This window comes from Colossoma macropomum, unplaced genomic scaffold, assembly GCF_904425465.1.
Source record: "Colossoma macropomum unplaced genomic scaffold, Colossoma_macropomum, whole genome shotgun sequence".
In the NCBI taxonomy this organism is placed as follows: Eukaryota; Metazoa; Chordata; class Actinopteri; order Characiformes; family Serrasalmidae; genus Colossoma; species Colossoma macropomum.
In genome coordinates, this window is record NW_023494803.1 from 20,327,578 (window position 1) to 20,348,736 (window position 21,159).

A 21,159-nucleotide genomic window follows, 5' to 3' on the forward strand; every position below is an offset into this window, starting at 1 on the left:
CTCGTGTATTGTCCGCTGGTGGTCCGGCGTGCTCGCGCTAACGCCGCTGAGGTGAATGTTAGGACGGTTAAACAGAGTCGCTCTGTGTTTCCCGCTCAGAGTCCGTTTTATTAGAGACGGACGGGTTTCTGTGTCACTGCGTGAAGGACTCGACATAAACGCAGCGCAGCTCGGACTCTCCTCCCGGCGGAGTTCAGCACTCAGCGCTGCAGCGAGCAGCGACATGGAGAGTAAAGAGGAGCCCATCAGTGAGGTCACAGCGGAGCAGCAGGGAGACGGAGACGGAGGCGGGCAGGAGAACCGTACAGGGAAACGGAAGAGCGGAGACACCGGCGACCAGGACAGAGCCGCCCGCGGAAAGAAGCGAAAGGCTGGTAAACAGCTCCGGCCCGGAGAGAGGTACGTCCCCCCTCCCCAAAAACGCAACCCCGGCGTGAGTTTCAGCCAGGAGCATTTTGCTGAAACCTCGTATTATTTTGAAGGCGGGCTTCGGAAAGTGTACCCTTATTACTTTGACTTCAAGACCTACTGCAAGGGCCGCTGGATTGGTAAGACTCTGCTTGAAGTTTTCAGCAGTGAGTTTCGTGCTGAACCCCTGGACTACTACGAGAAGGCGGTTAAAGATGGACGCATTCGGTTGAATGAAAAACCGGTGGATGACTTAAATATAACGCTGAAGGTAAGAAAACCAGCGTGGGACAAAATACATGTACGTTTGTTCGCTACGAGACGATCTGGGGAGCATTTCACAAAGCAAGATTTCTGAGTTAGCCAGATGACATTGCTGGTCTAGCAGCGTCCTCAGTGAAGTTGGTCATGCTGGCAGACCAGCCCAGCTAAACCATAAAACTCCAACGAAAACATACCGTTTTAACCCTTGTGTGGTGTTCGGGTCTGTGGGACCCATTTTCAATGTTTACCGAAATAAAAAAGGAAGCAAGTTATTATTATTTCAACCTCAGATTCCCCATTTTCTGTGAAAAACATATAAAATAACACATTTTCAGTGACTTCACACTGTACACCCCCTACACCTTTATATTACACATGTGGTGTTGGGGTGAACCCACAGGGAATAGGTGTGGAGGTGCTGTGTCCCTTCACTCTGTTTTCCTCCAATATGCCCTGCTGTTAATGCGTGCGTGTGTGTGTGTGAGGGTGGACAACATGGACAGGCTGCTGACTGCTGCTAAAGGAGAACCCTACGCTGGCCACCTGTGATATTTTAAACTTCTGGTATTTTTACATAAGTCATGGTTATTATTAAAAAAAAAAAACAAAAATGCGGTGGGTCCACCAGACCCAGTGAGTAACACAAACACCACACAAGGATTCGGTTGTTCTACTAGCTTTACCACCTAGTTGACCAACATATTTATATAGTCCAGCTGGATATCCAGCTTTTCAACCACCTAAACTAGTGGTGTCCAGTGTTATCCACAAAGGGCCAGTGTGGCTGCAGGTTTTCATTCCAGCAAAGCAGGAAAACACCTGATCAGCAGTTTGAAGACTGAAACAAACTGATTAAACAAGTGGAATCAGGTGTGCTCCAGATTGGAAGATTGGAAATCCCTGACCTAAACCATCAAAAAAAAAAGCTTAGATCATCTGAAACCAGCTGGACTTTTCAGCGGGGTATGCCCAGCGTTCAGTATTGTTGACTAGTAATGTCTCTCTGCCCTTTTCCTATTAGACAGGCTTGATTTTAGGCTTATTTGGCTAAACTGGTAAGTCCTGCTTTGTGAAATACCCCCATGGCTTTGCAAGGTAAGGAGTGCTGGTTCCTGTCAGTAAGGCCATAGCAAATGAGAGAGTAATCTGATCCTAGATCAGCACTCCTACTCCAAGAAGCTTTGCCATGGTAGGATTTTAACTGTTGTGCATCCTTTCTCTAGAACAACGACTTCATGAGGAACACTGTCCATCGTCATGAGCCGCCTGTTATAGGTCGGCCACTGGAGGTTTTGGTGGACGATGGTGAAGTTGTGGTGGTGGACAAGCCCGCCTCTCTACCTGTACATCCCTGTGGACGCTATCGTCACAACACAGTCATTTTCATTCTAGGGAAGGAGAGAGGCCTCTGTGGCCTTCACACAGTGCATCGTCTAGATCGGCTCACTTCTGGTGTTCTTCTGTTCGCCCGCACTCTGGAGGTGTCAAAGAAACTGGACCAGATGGTTCGAGATAGACAGGTGAGGCCTACACTGCCAACTCAACATTTACACTACTTGCATCTCCATACACATCGCTGTGCATTTAAACAGTGATTTTAAATAATTTTTGATGCATAATCAGCTTTTTGGATTGAGAGGCAAAAGTCCATGGAGTGGCAGTGGGTAATATGGCAAAAATATATCTTCAAAACATTTCCCTGATACATGATCTGCTTCAGAATATTTTGTTTTTCAGAGGTCTGAAAAGTTGGAACAAGGAAAAAAGCCTGTAGGGCCACATTTGAAGGAATATGATCAAAACCTAGGACTACAATAATTTTTATGTAATGTTTCACATACTGCACTGCAGTAAGTTGATCAACAGGACAAATTATGCTCTCTTTGTAATGCAAAGTAGTTTGTCATTGTTTTTAGGTACTGACTGTATCCACAGTATGTTAAGAAAAATGTAATATGTAATTTACCACTGGAGTGACGAATGTTGTCATATTGCCCACCCCCACCTGAATCTCTTTTTGAGATTAACCTATTTAGGCAGCTGGCTAAACTGTGGTTTTGACTAATGTAATTGAAATGCCTCCAGTTGGCTCTTAGCTAGCAATACAACATAACACATTTAGTACCCAGTAAACAACCAGATTGTCTGTAAAGGAGACTTCTCTGATAAATTCTTTCCTTTGTTTTGTGCAGTTGGAGAAGGAATATGTTTGTCGTGTGGAAGGTGAATTTCCAGATGGCGAGGTGGTGTGTGAGGAACCCATACTAGTTGTGTCCTTCAAAGTGGGTCTCTGCAGGGTAGATCCAAAAGGCAAAGAGTGCCGCACCGTTTTCCAGAAGCTCAGTTATAACGGCTGTTCTAGTGTGGTGCGCTGTCTCCCACTCACAGGGCGCACTCACCAGATCCGTGTTCATCTCCAGTTCCTGGGCTTCCCTATCCTTAATGACCCCATTTATGGTTCTTCTGCATGGGGCCCAAACAGGGGCAAGGGTGGTCTGGTGGGTATGAATGACGAGGAGCTGCTAGAAGCCCTTCTTGAAGAGCATCGTTCAAAGGAGAGTTTGCACCTTTTGGATATTCCAGATGAGGCCATATCAGTGAAGAGTGGCACAAAAGAAGGTACAAGTGGTGATGCCCCAGTTAACAGTAAACCGCCAGTCATCGCTAAATCTATAAGTGCTGCCTGTGAAGACGGTTCCTGTAAACTGCCTGTAGCATCATTACAGGCTGAGGATTCTGAACCAAAGACCTCTGCAAATGGCATGGAAGGAGAAACAAATGGTGCACAGATGGAGAAGAGCAATTCTCACTCTGAGACATCATCCAGAGCTGCAAATGCTAACAAGTTTGTCAGAGATCATTTGTGTGGGGAGTGTAAAATTGTGCGACCTGACCCTACAGAGAAGGAATTGGTCATGTATTTGCATGCTTTGCGTTACAAGGGGCCGGACTTTGAATACTCCACACAGTTGCCAGATTGGGCTAAAGAAGATTGGGTACAGGATTAAATTACTTTTGGCCCAGTTCAGTTCTTTATATATCTTTACTCACTGAAAATAGTGAGAATAAAATGACTGATGTTGCTTTTATTTAAGATTTTATTTTTGTGTTTTTTTAAATGTTTTATTTAAATTAAATATATTCAAGGAAAACTATGTTCCTTTTTTTCTACCCATCCAGAAAGCAGAGTAGGAAAGGCTGTTGAGGTTCTGAAGACATATCAAGCATATTACCATGTTTGTTTGATCCAAACAAAGCTCTTTCCTCAGTAAAATATGTCTTTATTGAGGTTTTCCATCATGTTTCCATCATAGTTCTGTCTTAAACTCTTTAAATCTGACATTAAACAGTATCAACATAAACTTGTAATAGTACATTTCACAAAAAACTCGACGCAGCACTCAGTTTGGCACAAATAATCGATACTTTTACATTTGGCACTTTGCACATTAGAAAGGTAGGACAGCATTGTGGACATGTTTATTGGCCATTATTCCAAGAAAACATTGACCCCATTTTAGTAATAACTGGCCAGAGAGGACCATCTCTTCTTAAACAGTTCATTGATTTAGTAACAATTCTTTGATTATCAAACTGGGACTTGTGTTCAGCCTTTGAGTGCTTAATTGCTTGATTAAAAACTATTTCTTCTTTCACTAAAAGGTTTTTGTTTTTATTTTTTACATTCCTTACGAATTACTGTTAAATATTTTTTTAAGAAGTTCCATTCAGAAATTTTTATACAACACAGCAGCACCACACTTTGCACCATGTTACAACTTTCTTTGCACTCTTATGTTCATACATCATTTAAACAAATACAGACATGTAAAGACAGGACATACACTGCAATGTGTTGAGCAAAAAATAATTATTATGCAGATGTAGGACATGCCTGTATCAGCTATTAGTTGACTGGGTAGACATTTGTTGAAAAATGTCTACTGAGTTCTGACCTTAGAAGTATTGATTGTATGTTACACCTGTTTCTGCCTTTATAGTTAATTGAAAGTTATAGTTACATTTTTTATGGCTTTTTGATATTTAGAGACTGTCATTAGTATATCTTGACTGTCTGAACTCTTAGTTTAGGTTTAGATAAAAACTGAAAATGTTTATATAATAAATCTATATTGGTATTACATCTCATAATGAACACAGTGTGTGGGCAATAATCATGTCTCTGGTAAATAAAATTAATGTATGTAAATAAGATAAAGTGTTCCAAATAATGTGCAAAACAATACAAATAATTTGGTTGCTTAAGATCAAGGGCTTTGAATATCTGAATGTAAAATATTCACTAGGCCTTTGGTTAGTATTTGCCTTGGTGTGGTTCTGAACAAAATAAAAACAGATACAATGACAACATGTTTTAGGACAAGGCTTAAGTGAACTGATCTGGCCTTGTTTGCGTAAAGGTTCAGGCACCAAAATCCTTTGAGAGTTTATACAATTTTTGTGGTAGGAAACAGCAACACAAGGCCACAAGGGGACAGGCTGTTGTAGTGCTTATTCAGTAAGACATACAATGACATTGGTCCCCCAGTTTTAAGTAACATCTGTGTCAAAATCACTGGTGGAGGCAGTGTGAAATTACTTTTGAAGGATTCCACAAAAATGTGTGGCCTATATCATTGTGTTCGTAGATCAGTAGTGTCCAGTAGGCATTTACAGGTATGTTCATAACTTTTATACTGTTATAATTTGTAGGATGCTCTGTACAAGTTCACCACAGCATTACAAGTGGACATGCTGAGAACAGTCAGTGAGGTTTCATCTACCGAACGTTTCGATCAGCTGCTGTCCTCGCCTTTCCCATCCCTCTTGATCCAAACATCCGGCATATCAGGTTTACTGTTTGGCAGTATCACGGGCAGCTCACTTTGGCTTGTCCGCCCCCTGCCAGTCCCTGGGGAAGCAAGGTCGTAAACTGTTTGCCTCAGGGACAGACGCAAAGTATCTCTCTTGCCATTGAGGTGACCTGGTCGTAGCTCTCCCTCATTCACAGTGGATGGAGGGACTGAGGCGGCGGGCTCAATGTCACTTAAGCACGTCTCGTTAGAATCTTCAAGTCCTTCAAAGGAACTTTGCGACTGACATGACAAAAGTCGTTTGTGTGGATGACATGTAGTTGTACCATCCATAGAAAGCGACCTCTTATTGACAGTACTCGTAGTCTCGGTGACCATGATATCATCCATGCTGGAGGATGATGACAAGGAAGCGTTCCACAGCTTAACTCCGGCAACAGACTGTCCACGACATTTCTTGCACAAAAGCCTCTCCTTTGCAGGATCACCTGGAGGAACCACTACAGGTCGCAGTACGTTCCCCTTGTAGGGGGAGGAGGTCTGGAGTGCTGGCGGAGGGTTGCACCCTTTGAGGTGCCTGCTGCCCATCTCACTGTCAGCTTCCATGCTCATCCTGTCGTAATCTCGCTTTGGACTGAGACCACAGAACTCTATGTCATCCGAAAGGACAGAAGGCCTGTTGGATAGCTTGCTGGTGCAAGTGCTATTTTCAAAGCTGTCACTTAGATGACAGGCTAGTGGTTGCAGCTCATACTGCTCTGGCTCCCTCCTCACCCCTGCCTGCTGGTGCCTGTGACGCTGCTGATTTGGGCACAGGAATCCTCCGCCGCCTTCTTTGTTGAAGCTCCTTCTGCCTCGTGATCCTGTGCCACAGCCGAATGCCCCATTAGCTGAAGGATTGGCAGTTCCAGGTTCAGCAGCTGAGCATGAAGACAGCATATTTTCCGTGGCTCGCTCTGTTGCACATGGTATAATTATTTTCCCACAGTTCTTTTCAGGACCAAAGAAGCAGCAGAGCGACTGAAAGAAAAAAGTGGCAAATCCACATGCCACACACTTCACGAGAAGGAGAAAAATCCCTAGCTTTCTGAAAAGCAGTGCAGTTGCAGGTAACATGATGATCCCCACGCAAAAATAGGCTCCAGCGCCTGTGGCTACTGGACAACCCATTCTCTTCAAGGAATGTGCTACCCTGCCCAGTCTGTCGGTGTGTGGGGCCAGACAGTAGGAAATGCAGTAATTGGCTGCAAAGTCAACAGAGAGTCCTGCAGCAGCTGAAATAAACAGTGCTTCCACACTGTTCAGCTGCCATTCTAGAAGCACAAGCAGGCCAACAGTAGCAAAAACACTGCCTCCCACAGCAACAGTCACATAAATGCTTAGAGGTATATTCCATGTGGTAAGCAAAAGCAATGCAAATGTAAGTGCTACTGAAAAGCCTGCAACCTCCAACGTCTCTGAGCTCAGACATTGCTGGAGGTCATACAATGATAATTGGCTCACAAACCATCCTTTCTGGAGTCCAGGTGGAGCTCCTGCAATTTCCTTATTAAACCATGACACAATCTGACTGTAGAAATGTGACATTCTGCTAAAGTTGAAGCTGTAAAGCTGTGAGGTCTTAAATACTACAACAAGGGCAGCAACTTGACTGTGTGAATCAAATCGAAGACCTCCATTTCTGGGCGAACGCCTCGCTGCCTGCTGTTCTGCCAACATCATTTTGAGACACTGCTCAAAAACATTCGGAGGGTACGGGAAGGAAATATTGTTGCAGCAGAAACTGAATGCATCCTCACTCTCGGAACAGCGGCGTAAAGACACCCAGTGAATCAAATCTTCCACAAAACAGGCATTGTCTTCCACTGCTTCATGTTCTGCTGGTGATGGCAAATAAAAACTCTGGTTTCTGATTTTCCCACACAGCTCTCGCAACCACTGTTGAGCTTCAGAACTAGTCATATTGAATTCTGGATCCATGGCAAAGGAGCCGTTGCCTTTTGGATTGAAATGATCAGCATCATCAGTTGGGATGACGCCCCAGATGAGAGTCAGGGACATAGGCTCATCCTCTCCTTGTTTTAATCGCTCAAACATGAACTGGTGGCGGTATTCTGCATCATATCTCTCGAAAGGATGACTTGAGCGGAACAGTTGCGTTGCTCTACTGTCTGAAGATGGCAGTTTCATACCAGGGTCAACACATGATATGTAAATTCCTCCTGCAGCCAGCACTGCAAACCAGCAGACCCATATGTACCGAAACTTGACCACACCACAGGGCAGGAATTTTAAGAAAAGCAAATTTGATGTGTCAGTGAGACCTCGTTTAAGACCTCGAATTTTCTGTCCCATTGTGAAAAGGCACCGCTTCCTTGAACTTGTATCCCAGAAGCCCCCTGGAATTTTTGAACAGCATGGCTTCCATGGTGGCTTAGTAGCGAAAGTTGAAGTTGTTTCGGCATAACGCTCTTGCAAAACAACAGTGCAGGGTAGCCAAACAAGAGTGAATAGTGTATTGATTAAAGAGGCACTACCAAGGTACACAGCAAAACACCTTACAATTGTGATGCTGCTTATGTAGCCTGAGTAGAACGCGACACTAGATGTTAGTCCGGATACCAATATCAAGTACCCCATTTCCTGTAAGACTCGGTGCATTCTCTTTTCTAGTGCAGCTGGAGGATTATGGCTCAGTTGTAACTTCCATAAGTCAGTAAATGTGAAGGCGTGATTTAAGCAACTTCCCAAAAGGATAAGAACTGCCGCAAGATTGAGGAGTGGGAAAAATCTTAAGCCGAACGCTACTTTGTAAAAGAAATAAGATGTTAAAAGTGACAATGTGACCGCAACCAGTGACATAACTGACACAAGGAGTGACTTAAGATATAAGGCCATTGTAATCAGCAGCGCAAGGACGGTTAGAATTGGGTAGACAGAATCTCGTGAGAGGTAAAACTTGAAAAGCTTTTGCTTAATCCCGAGGTCCATCCCTGTTATAGTGATGTTGTTATATGTGAGTTCATTACCCTCTAGATGTTCCAAATACATCTCCATTAATGCATCTCCTTTTGCCACCGGTAGAAACAAAACACTGTATTTTAGGGATGGAACTTGGTATTCAACAGTCTGGGGCCCGAGGAAATCCTTATCCACCAGGTAATGTAGAATCTGATAGATGATGCTTGAGCGCTTGCAGTCGAGTGGGACAGATGCGCAGTAGCCATATTTGTTTCTTTCTGCGCACAATGCAACCAAGCTTCCATCATGGTAGTAAGAAGCGCAGTATCTGAGCAAGTTTAAACTGTCTGTCACTTGCTGCGCTGTAAGACTGAAGCAAGATGAGACGTTGTTGAGGAGAGCCAAGGCGTTTCCCAGAGACCAGCTTGGACAGCATTCTCTCTTAAACTTGGTGCCAGCAGTCTCTGATTTGACCTGGCAGTGTTCTTCAAAATATGCATCTGAGCGTAACTGAAATGGAAAAGAAAAAATATTTGCTCAGTTTCTTGTACTGACTCACTAGCATTTTTAATTTCACTTAAAATTCCACTACACTTTTTTTAAAATTAAACTAATTAAACTATGTTTTACAAAAAGAGTTGGGTAGTAATGGCATACATGTATCAGCATGACGTAATCAGGTAGTAATCAGTTTACAGATCTATTTTAAACATAGTATTATTTGCATGATTACTTTAAAATCACTTTTGCACATCAAATGCAGTCTTATGGATGGCTGAAATGCAGCATTATTTTATTCACTCTTTGTTCAATTTTTTAACTTTTCTGGCAACATGAGCTCACTTCACCAATCTCTGTTGTCTCTGTGGCTGGCAGTAGCAAATGTCAATAGGATTAGTTTGTCCTCTGCTTCATCATGTGTTGTATGCATTTCCAAAAGCAGCTCAAACTGGGCTATGGACATCTGAGCTGTGTGAGAAAACAATCAGTTCCTGAACAAAGTGGTGAAACTGCTGCTTATGCTTTTCCAAAATGGGAAATAGCCTACCACATTATCCAAAAGCAATAGAAAGTAATCAGGTTATATTACTTTTATATAGTAATCTTTAAGATTAGGATTTTTAGGGTAAGTAATCTGAAAATGGTACCAGACTACATTTTCTAGGTATCCTGACCTCCCATCCTGTTTTTGTTTTTACAGACAATTTCAAAAATATTTGTTCTGAAGCATAGAGAACCCTTTGGTGTACCTGGGTCCGTTCCATCTCACACATGGAGTAGATTGCCTTCAGACTCCAGAGACTGGCAGAGTTTCCCGAGCGGAAGACCAGCTGGGCATAACGATCTCCTGCGGGGTCACAGATGGAGCAGGGAGACCAGCATTCTTTATTACATGCTACAGTCCATTTGTTGATTTATTAGGCTGGAAAGCTTCATATTTTATTGAACAATGGCATTTGCCCAAAACAATGATTTTCTTCATTTCCCCTCACCTGGAGCATTGCAGAAAAACGTGTTCTCAGTAGAGTCTCTGTGCAGCATTCTTCTTAAACGATGTTTTAAGTGATGCTGAGCTCTACTCGTGACCTCTCTGTAAACACCAAAAGCAATGGAGTATATGAATCATTCTACTGAATTGGTTCAAAGTCAGAGTTCAAAATACTTTTCACTTTTAACTGACTTGGACTTTGACTAAAATCATTTTAGTATGAGTGACCTGATACCTTAATTAAGTTTATTTTGATTTTTTTTTAACAAATAATTGAACATTCCATTTTGCCAGTACCAAAACAATCATACCACTAACAAAACTTGTTCCATGTTCCAGTAGATAATGTTTCAGTAGTGAGGATTCTTAATGTTACATATTGATTTTTGGACTTTGGGACACATTTACTTCAAAACAATGGAATCTTAACTGCTCACCATGTGGCCATAGGGGCAGTCTCACTTCCTGCTCTAAAATGTAGGGGTGAGGCTAAAATAAGACTTCACCCATGGACTAAAACTGAGGGTTTGGGTAGTGACATGAAAAGGTTCACTTTAAACTTTAAACCTCACTTTAAAAACAATGAAAGAGCTCTTTGAAAAAATAAACAAAAATATAAGTATTGTATGTATTTAAAAGATCATAACAATCTGCAAATATCTAAGGTCTGAATACTTGTTTGATTTCTTTATTTATTTTTTGATTGTGAAACCGCAGTTTGAACTAATTCTGTAGAATGGTCCGTGTTATAAATGTGTTGATGTAGGTTTTGTGCACGTGGTAGAGAACTCAATCACAGTGTGCAATACCGTGCTGTGCTCTTGTCTGCAGATTGCGGAGAAGTCAGAGATAGTGCTTTCCCAGGCCCAGTACTTCCCTGCAGCTTTGTCCATGCTGCCATTCTAATCCCAATGTCTGTTCCTCTGGGCTCGAAACCCTGTGACAGCCCATGAGAAACACACCGAAGGTGGCTACGCATCATTTGAAGAATGCATTAAATTATTCTGCAAGGCACATTTGCAGGTCTAATCGTTGCATCAGTTCATTAGCAGAAATTTATTCTAGGAAGAAATGAATGCTTTTGTCTAGCATGGCTCTGATTACATGCATATGGCGTTTCTTTGTTTTCAGTATGGTGCAGTTACACTTTCTTGTATGATTAAAAATTAAAGCATTTTAGAGGAATCAAAATGTAGGAAAAAGTGTCATAACGAGGTAGTTAATTTCGATGGAGTTTGTGCCACATAAATGGAAAGATACTTACTAATAAAGGGTCAGAGAAGTCTGGCAAGGGACCAGTCAAAATCCCTACCAGGGAAAAGGTGAGGAGCACTACCACACATGAGATAAGCACTGTCATTGGGTATTCCACTATGACCTGGGAGTAGCTGTCAAAAACAAGAATTCAGAAACGTTTGAAAATTGAAACTTCATAGGTGAACCAAGCACAGACTAGAAAGTATACACCTTTATTAATGCCTGCGATATTATTTTATAGCCAGATTTGTGCATTACCGTGTTGGGACTTAAATGGGAATTCCACCGAGTTTTTCACAATGTCTTCATAATTCAATCATTAGGATGTAAACAAAGTAATTCAGAGTGGTTTGAAGTGAAACACCCCATTTTGCTCAGTGTTTAATGCAGCAGAGTCCAGTCTTATCTGTAAAGGGCCAGTGTGGCTGCAGGTTATCATTACAAACATGCATCTGATCATGCAACCTTTTACCCATAAGATTGAACACTTCTGGTTTAATGCTTCTAACAGTTACCTCACATAAAGTCTTTACAATAAATGGTCCCGCCTGATGCCTGGGACACTGTTTTAAGATAATTTTGCAGTAATGTTTTTTTTTAATCCATGCAGGTTGTTGTGAGGCAAAAGACTATGCAAAAATATATTTTCTTTGGACTTCCTACTATTTTATCATTATCAACACCACATATAAAGACTCAGAAGACACGTGTAGGTTCACTGGTCATGCTGGATGCAAATAATATGGCGATATTTGTGTTGTAGACATTGTAACCCCTAGTTCCTATCACCACCACTGTAAAGAAATCTGCAATGGTAAGTTTCTCTACAGTGAACTGTTAATACATTCGGGACCGGTTTGTTTACATTTCAATGATTGAATTATGCAAAACAGCTGAATACTGAAAAAGCTCTTCACAGGCATATTCAAATTCACTTTGCAGTTTACCCTCATTTATTGTGAGTAATGTATTACTAGCTATATAAACGTCAACCCACCTTTTCGGAATCCTGTGGAGTCTCTCAGTCCTATAAAAGAGACAGCTTTGAAGTGATTGTTTACACTTGGAAATGCTTGCATATATATCAATCAGAAGAACATTTAAGACTGGAAAAAGGACCTGACTGTCACCACATGATGCTGAACAGGCTTGTAGTTACTGCCATCACGTGATCCCTGCAGCCAATGACACTGCATTGTGTTGTGACACATAGGCTGGTGGAAGGGACTGCACCTGTGAACTGTCTTGACAGCGTTGGTTGAGCAGTCAGAATGTGAAGGCGCATTTGTTTGATTCAGACAGACATTGCCTGTGATTGGCTGGTTGTGGCCACAGCATGGGCATCTTTTGAGTTGAGGTGACTGGTAGGCACAGCTCTGTGACACTTGGTCATACAGCTGAGAGGAGGACGGTGGTCTGGACAGGTTGTTTATCTGGTCCCGCTCTATGGTGCCCTGATTTGTTGGAGACTCTGGGTCCTCACTGTCCGGAGGGCACAACGACAGCTTTGGGATCTCACTGCAAAAGAACAGGAAACAGTGATAGCCATTAAAATACATTTTTCCTGATTATATAGAAAGATTATTTTGCTTTTAACCCTCCTCCATGGTTTCTAATTTGTCCATATATGAATGTTATTCATCTAATTTACTGTGTATTTACAGATTTTTCAAAAATTCTGCTAAATGCAACCATTAAGATGTAAATAAGAAATCCACTTTGAGGTGTATTTGAATAAAAACAGTACAAATACAAGACATTTAATGTTTTATCAGTATCATTGTTTTTGTAAATGCTTACTCTGAAATTGACACCTGCAACATGTTCCAAAAAAGTTGGGACAGGAGCAATTTAAGACTGGGAACATTATGAAATGTCAAAAATATTATAGAAGAGGTGAAGTAATGATGCTTATGAGCATCCGAAAAAGGCAGAGTAGTTTATAAGCAGTCAAGGCTTGCCACTTTGCCAAATAGTCCAACTGTTTAAGAACAATGTTTCTGAACAAGAGTTTGCAATGATTTTAGGCATTTCACCATCTACAGTGCATAATTTTATCAAAAGATAATCCTAAAAAATCTCTCTGCATAAAAAGCAAGGCTAAAAATCATATGCTGCCTTTTATACATCGTCTTTTTCAGGGAGGTGCCTGCATATTTCAACATGACAATACCAAGAAACATTCTGGGCAAGTTACAACAGTGTAATAAAAGAGCATGGGTGCTAGACTGGTCTGCTATAGAAAATGTGTGGCGCATTATGAAAAGTGAAGGCCCCATACAGTTGCACAGCTGAAGACTTGAATAACTGAAGAATGGCAAGAAATTGTGCTTTCAAAACTGGACCAATTAGCATCATCAGTCCTGAAATGTTTATTAGGTGCAGTTAAAAGAAAAAGTGATGCAACACAGTGGCAAACATACCCCTATCCCAACTTTTTGGAATGTGTTGCAGTAATCATATTTAGAATGAGTATATTTACACAAACAATAAAATGTATAATTTTAAACATCAAATATTGTGTTTTTGTTCTGTTTTTAATTTAATACAGGTCAAACAGAATTTACTAATCACTGCTTTCTGTTTTTATTTGGCATTTTACCTTCTGTCCCAGTATCATTTTGGAATTAAGTTTGTATTTTAAAATGTATTTTAAACCTAAACTTTGTTGCAGTACTACCAGAAAACAATCTCTCAGACATCAGTCAGTGTATTCATAACCAATATGTAGAGTTACTTTCTGTAAGGTAGCTTTTAGAGGCATTAAACTCTTTGGACGTCTGGTTCCTGTCCACCACTATTTAAGATACTTTTACTTGACAAGATACGAAAAAGATTTTGAAAAAGTGGTGGAATTCCCCTTTAACTGTGTAGTTAATTATGTAAATTGTGTACATTCTGCTAAGCCAGTTTAAAGCCTTTAGACCCTGACTATAAAGCTCCGTTCTAGATTCTTCAGGGGAATATCAGGCAGTCAAATTACTGGCAATTTGAATTAGATAAGCACTGACGTCCAAAGAATATATCAGTGCAGTGCTTGAAGGCCCAATTAGACTAAAAGAGAGACTCCATCTGCCTAGCCTGTCAACATTCATAAGAAGGCCCTTTGAGAAGGCACTGGAACTTCATCTAATAAAGAATGACTCATGCTTTCAACTGAAGTGCACAGGTGATGCTTGTCAAACAGCATCCGTTTTGCTGTCTGTGCTTGCTCTTCTGAGGTTCAACATAAGACTATCAGTAGCAACAATCAAAAGAGACAATATATACTTACATTATATATTGTCTTTTATGAATATGAATTATACATTAAAAAAACCTTTTTTCAGAATAGGCTATTGATTAATATGAAATTAAAATGATTACGGTCATTAGCAGAAGTGAACTAAAAACCTCCATTATACAGTATACACTGACTGGCCACTTCTTAAAATACTCCTCTTTGTTTCTAAACTCAATGTCCATTTTATGCTCCACTTACTATGTAGGTGCACTCTGTAGTACTGTGATTACAGACTGTAGTCCATCTGTTTCTCTGCATACTTTGTTAGCTCCTTTTACCCTGTTCTTCAATGGTCAGGAACACCACAGAGCAGGTATTATTTGGGTGATGGATCATTCTCAGCTCTGACGTGGTGGTGATGTGTTAGTGTGTGTTGCACTAGTATGAGTGGATCAGACACAGCAGTGCTGCTGGAGTTTTTAAACACTGTGTCCACTCACTGTCCACTCTATTAGGTACACCTACCCTGTTGTTCCACCTTGAAGATGATTCACCACCCCAATAATACCTGACCTGTGCTTGTCCTGTGGGGGTCCTGACCATTGGAGATCAGGGCGAAAGGGGGCTAAGTATGCAGAGAAACAGAAGGACTACAGTCTGTAATTGTAGAATTACAAAGTGCACCTGTATGGTAAGTGGACCTGATAAAATGGACAATGAGTGTAGGTACAAGGAGGTGCACTTAAAGAAGTGACCGGTCAATGTATGTCTGTATTTTTATTTCTCATCAGATCAGTACCATCGAACCTTGTGTAATCTTAATATCACAAACCTGCTGCTTTCTGTCCTAGAGAGTATTTCACAAAGCAAGATTTCTGGCTTACCAGATAAATTAAGCCAAATGTCAGGTGACATCAAGTGTCACTACTAATGGGCAGTCCTCACTCTGGGCCTAAGTTATCCAGCTTTTCTTAGAAAGCTTGCTATTTGAAGTACATAGAAGGCCCACTTTAGGGTCCTTAAAGCCATCACTGAATGGCTTTTTAAAGAACCATTTTGTAACCTTTTTAAAAAACCTCTTCATAATGTAACGGTCAGGCCTGTGCTCAGACAGACCTCAGGGAGTGCTTGACCCCCTGGCTTTTTCACAGTGCGGCACTGAGTAGTGCAACATCACATAGCAGATAGTACAAAGTACAACTATACCTTATAGAGTGCTTCACAGTGAGAGTGCCGATAAACATTAAGCTCAAGTTCAATCCTTCTGTTTTGGTTTTATTATCTTGAATGCTGGGTCAGCCTCTCGGGCACAGTTTTAGAATGGTTTAAATCATATTTAAGTAATAGGCAGTTCATGGTTTCACTTGGAAATCATTCATCAAAAAGATCTGCCATTTCTTGTGGAGTCCCTCAAGGTTCAGTCTTAGGGCCTTTGCTTTTCTCTTTGTACATGCTACCTCTAGGTGATGTCATTAGGAAGCATAGTATAAATTTTCATAGCTATGCTGACGACACCCAGCTATACATTTCTATTCCTTCTGAAGATCAAGACTCTGTAGACAGACTAACCAGCTGTTGCAAAATTTTCTACGATTAAATCATGAAAAAACTGAAATATTGATCGTTGGTACAGAAACTCAGAGAAAAATGATTTACGAGAAACTTGGTTCTTTAGCTTCATATACCAAACCTGAACTACGAAACCTGGGTGTGATCTTAGACTCTGAGCTCTGTTTTACCCCGCATGTAAACACAGTCACTAAAGTAGCTTTTTATCATTTGAGAAATATCGCTAAAGTTCGGCCTTTTCTATCTCAGAGCGATGCAGAGAAACTTGTTCATGCATTTGTTACAAGCAGACTTGACTACTGTAATGCTCTTCTTACTGGACTTCCTAAGAAAACTATACATCCCTTACAACTCGTACAAAATGCAGCAGCGCGCATCCTAACAAAAACAAAAAAGAGAGATCACATCACTTCCGTTTTGAAAGAACTGCACTGGCTGCCTGTATCATTCAGGATAGATTTTAAGGTTCTCCTACTAGTCTTTAAAGCTGAAAATAACCTAGCACCTGCTTACATCACAGAATGTCTGTCTGTTTATGTTCCAGCATATGGAGGGGCCTCTTTCAGCTATTATGCTTCTAAACTGTGGAATTAGACAGTCAAGCTCAGTGCTCACTTTTAAGAAGCATCAAAAACATATCTCTTTAATTTAGCATTTAATTAAAACTCTACGTCTCGTGGTGTTTATCCTCTAATTTAATCTTTTTCATTTTCTTCTAAATCTAAATAAATACTAATGATTTCTTGTATAACTATGTTTTATCACCTGTCTGTAAAGCACTTTGAGCTGCGATGGCATGAAAAGTGCTATATAAATAAAATTATTATTATTAACGCTGTACTTGTATGCAGTCGTACAAAAAAGTTTGGACATTACATTATTCTAAATGAAAATATGTTACACATCTGCAGAGAACACACTTCTGCACATTAAATGCACAATTTATTTGCTAAATTAAAAAAATGATAATTTAAAAATCATAAATTGTGGTCTGTGCAAAAGTTATGGTACATTTTTATATATTTTATTTTTCAAATAATTGTGAACTACAATTTGCAGAAAACTGTCATGTTTAAGTGTTTTCTCTGTAGAGGATGTGTTAACTTATTTTTCACTTAGAAAAGTAGCAAAGCATGTAATTTGCCCAGGGATGTTCAAACCTTCAAATGCATCAAAACTCACTGTCCTAGCAGTAAGACAGTGTACTGGATAACACCACATCCTTGTTTGCTGAAGCTTGGAGTTCAGTTCCTCTATCTAGCACAAGTGTTAATATTTTAGACTGCTTTAGTAGAGATGCCTAACTCCATGTTTGTTTTTCTCTGAAACATGATTCAATTTTCTCTTTGGATAAGAATGTGAGCCTTATGCTTTAAATTCAGTTCAGTTTCATTCACATTCAGGTTGCCTTTTTCCATTGAGTCACCACCCTCAAGGCTCTAAGGCCTTTACTGGAAGAACACATCCAAGGCAAGCAGCATTTATAAACTTTTTATGAACCATTTAAGGGAACACTGACTGTTTAGTCATGTGGGCCTCAGTATGGTGTACATGTCTAGCACTGTTCAAATGTGTTGTATAAACTAAGCAAAATACTTTATTTATTATTAAAAATAGACAAAATTCTTCTCCTAGTAGGTTGCCATTTTTGTGAATTGTTGCTCTTTTTCTTGTCCATTGAGTGAGGAACAGCTAGCTAAGAATCTTATTCAGTCTTTGCAATTCAGGAAACACTTTTTAATGTGTTATTTTCCATATGACTGACTTCACTGCAACCATAGGACATCATCACAGTGCACCAATGGCATTCTACTAGTAAAAGGACTTTGCCTAATTTTTACTGGCATATTATAATAAATTAAACATGTGCATTTGCACTATTCATTATAGTGTAACATTCATTTAGCGGTTAACACTACAACATTTTAATAGTATATAACTTGCATACTATTTTAAGGCCTCCAAGTATTAACAACCAAACATTTTTCATTGTGTGGTTGCTTCCCAAAAATTTTGGGAAGTTGCCTGACCATCTGAACTAAAAAACGAAAACTGTTGAACATACATAGAGAATGGTTCTTTCAAAGACACCATCCACTGAAAGGTTGTTCAGGGAACCAAAAATGGATCTTCTATAGCATCGCTCTAAAAAAACCTTTTTGAGTGTACTTTCAGGTGGCAATGTCTGAGCTACTTTCACACAATCCACACAGTCCTGAGATAGCACATCACCAATAGCTCTGGAGCCAAACCAGCTGAATGAAGTCAGGCTTTCTTCGGCAGCTGTGTGGTGCTCTGTCACACTGCGTGACACACCGCGGGCTGCACTGACAGCATGTGGGCACTGGAGTGCTGTGACGAGCAGCAGGTGCTGGAGCCAGCATTACTTTCCACTGCAGTGAGGAACCGCACCAGTAAACACTCTTAATTATGCCCATTGACAGCTTGTAATAGACCTGGGAACCCGCCACTACTGTTTGGCCCTGGATTAATTACTAAACCCAGTGCTGCGCAACGGGCTTCTGGAAATGTGCGATCCAGTCATTATCAGCAGGAAGCTACTCAGATGCTCCTCAGAACTGAGTCACAGCTTTTATTCAGCTTTCAACTTTTAATTCACACGTATGATTGACTGCTGCTCCGAGGTCATCATACTGGCAATATTTTGTCGTTAAAGTGATCCTGTTAAACAAATTACATCTCATTGGCATATATAGTTTCTATATTTTCACACTTGCTAACCAAGCAAATTGATGCAGTACTTATTGGCTTTTCTAATCGTTGTGTCTTCTGTGTGGTCTCCCTTACTGCATTCTGCTGAAGCAGTAACACCTCAGTGTGACCACATCTGCCACCGCAAACGTCTGCTTGTTTGCTCTTAATCAGGGTCTGCAAATACCGCTCATGACCATCTGGCTGCACATCTTTCCTGTTCTCTCAATGGAGCTTGTTGGTGTTTCATAATTCTTGTGGTACCACTTTACCATAGGACAGTGTTCATAAGGCTATATTGGCCCTTCAAAACAACTGACATTGACCTAAATTAGCATTTATTCCAATAGGTGTCACTCATCATCAAGGTTGCATTCGCCAACTTTAATGTAAACTTGGTCTACAGTCATATGCAAAAATTTGGCTGCCCCTGATCAAATTCAGAAGCGTGTAGAGTAGCCTAAACTCATGCTCACGTAAAAGCATTTGATACTTGGGTAAAATAATTGTAAGTACAAAAGTACTAGGTGAAAAAAATACTTAATAAATTCGCCATCTATCAGCACAGATGTATGGCAATGTTCTTCTCTTTTTGGATTCTCCCAAGTCAGAGATGTGACCAGTCACAAAGCAGTACAGATGCTGTCACCAACACAACAGAATACAAATGATTTTGATGAAAACATTAAAAAAGACTAGATATATAATGTTTTATCTTACATCTTAATTTATCTTATACGTTCATTCTGAAATTGATGCAGTTAAGACTGTGCTGTGCACAGTGGAAACGCAGCCGACTTCTCTGGGCTCAAGCTCTTCTAAAATAGGCTGTTGCACAGTGGTAACGTGTATTGTGGTCTGAGGAGTCAACCTTTCTGATTGTTTATGGAAATAATGGACATCATCTTCTCCAGGCAAAAGAAGAAAAGGACCATTTAGATGGAAAGTTTAAAAGCCAGCATCTGTCATGGCATGGGACGTATTAGTAGGTAACCTGCACATCTGTGAAGGCACCATTAATGCTGCATATATTTTGGAAAAAACTATGCTGCCTTTTAGAAGATGTTTTTCAGTTTTTGACATCATTTTAAAATACCTGTTGTCCTTTGCATTGTGTGTAAATTTCATGAAGAATGGACCAAAAGAAATGGCCCAGAATGACTTGGAAAAAAGTCTGGTTCCATTGACTTACATTAAAAGTAAAGTAGGTTTTTTCCTTCTCCTGTAAAGTTATCATTTTGGAGATACAAGGTTTTCTTCTAACAACAGCGATATGCAACGACAGTACAGTTATGTGATCAGAGAGTGCAGCTGCTAGACAGGCCAGCCTGGCCAGCCTGCAGTCCAGAACTGTTTCTCATTGAAAACGTTTCTTATTATGCTCAAAATATGACAACTAAGATCATGTATGGTTGCACAGCCAAAGACTTGCATGACAAAAGAATGGCAAAAATTATGCTTTCAAAACTTGATCACTTAATGTCTTCAGTCCCCAAATGATTATTAAGTGCTGTTAAAAGGAAAGGTGATGTAACACAGTGGTAAACATGCTCCTGTCCCAACTTTCTGGAACATGTTGCAGCCATCATATTTAGAATGAGTGTATATATTATAAGAAACAATAGTTCATCAGGTAAAACATCACGTGTTTTGGTACTATGTTTAATTTAATACAGGCCAAACAGAATCTACTAATCACTGCATTCTGCTTTAATTAGCATTTGACATACTGTGCCAACTTTTCTGGATTTGAGTTGACAAAATTAAACACAAAAAGTAATTAGTAGCTAAATTTGAATGGCTAAAATGTAACTGAGTAAAAAGTAGATTCCTCTATTTACTAATATGCTTGAGAAGAAGTACTGTTGAAAATACTCAGCTAAGTACAAATCAATCAAGTACATATACTTAAGTAAATGTAATTAATTACTACCCACCTCTGGTCAAAATCCACATTTTGTTTATTTTCTAAGTGAAAATAAGTTAATACATCATCTAGAGACACTTCTGCACATTTAATGCACAATTACTGTTTATTTGCTGGAGTTACATAAAAAAATGGAACATTTCTACATTTTATTTTTTTGAATATGTTAATTTCAAAAATAGAAATTGTGGACTAAAGTTTGCAGAAGAAATATATTTTAGTGTGTTCTCTGTATAGTGTTAACTTATTTTCACTTAGAAAATCAACAAAATGTGTAATCTGACTGGGAGTCTTCAAATGTTTGCATATGACAGAAATGTTTTTCCTGACATTAAGTTGTGTCATGATGCTTTCTATTGTAAAATGACAGACATTGTAGCTCACAGTGACATAATGCTGATATTACATAGCCCGCCAAGTCAAAAGTGAGTAGGCCTTCTGAGTGACTTTCATTTTACCACTTATAAACCACTTATAAAACTTCAGCTATGTCATATTATCAGTATTATGTAACTGTGATATATAAACTAAGCAA

General features: G+C 40.0%; 2 protein-coding genes across 3 annotated transcripts in view; one reads left to right on the forward strand and one right to left on the reverse strand.

Annotated features, from left to right (window-relative positions):
• Positions 1 to 4,314, forward strand: rpusd2 (RNA pseudouridine synthase domain containing 2). 2 transcript variants are annotated; one of them, XM_036592997.1, is made up of 4 exons: positions 1 to 81; positions 127 to 679; positions 1,896 to 2,192; positions 2,865 to 4,314. In XM_036592997.1, exons 1-4 carry the CDS (start codon positions 56 to 58, stop codon positions 3,678 to 3,680), a joined length of 1,692 nt encoding a protein of 563 aa, XP_036448890.1. In that variant the 5' UTR covers positions 1 to 55; the 3' UTR covers positions 3,681 to 4,314. The 2 variants fall into 2 exon arrangements, with proteins under 2 accessions (XP_036448890.1, XP_036448889.1); XM_036592996.1 differs by having other exon boundaries at positions 6 to 679.
• Positions 3,938 to 21,159, reverse strand: part of disp2 (dispatched homolog 2 (Drosophila)) — a 25,381-nt gene continuing 8,159 nt past the window's right edge. The window contains exons 2-8 of the mRNA XM_036592995.1: positions 12,313 to 12,711; positions 12,191 to 12,220; positions 11,201 to 11,324; positions 10,746 to 10,873; positions 9,941 to 10,038; positions 9,698 to 9,795; positions 3,938 to 8,957 (exon numbers count right to left, since the gene is read on the reverse strand). Coding sequence (XP_036448888.1) covers positions 5,469 to 8,957; positions 9,698 to 9,795; positions 9,941 to 10,038; positions 10,746 to 10,873; positions 11,201 to 11,324; positions 12,191 to 12,220; positions 12,313 to 12,711 — 4,366 coding nt within the window. The 3' untranslated portion in view covers positions 3,938 to 5,468. The remainder of the gene's footprint in view (positions 8,958 to 9,697; positions 9,796 to 9,940; positions 10,039 to 10,745; positions 10,874 to 11,200; positions 11,325 to 12,190; positions 12,221 to 12,312; positions 12,712 to 21,159) is intronic.

Excerpts from the sequence above, each read along its gene's own strand:
- rpusd2 (XM_036592996.1), top strand. The coding sequence starts at position 56 with ATGTTAGGACGGTTAAACAGAGTCGCTCTGTGTTTCCCGCTCAGAGTC. Across the intron at positions 680-1,895 it reads ACTTAAATATAACGCTGAAG|AACAACGACTTCATGAGGAA; the intron begins GTAAGAAAACCA and ends TCCTTTCTCTAG. Across the intron at positions 2,193-2,864 it reads AGATGGTTCGAGATAGACAG|TTGGAGAAGGAATATGTTTG; the intron begins GTGAGGCCTACA and ends TGTTTTGTGCAG.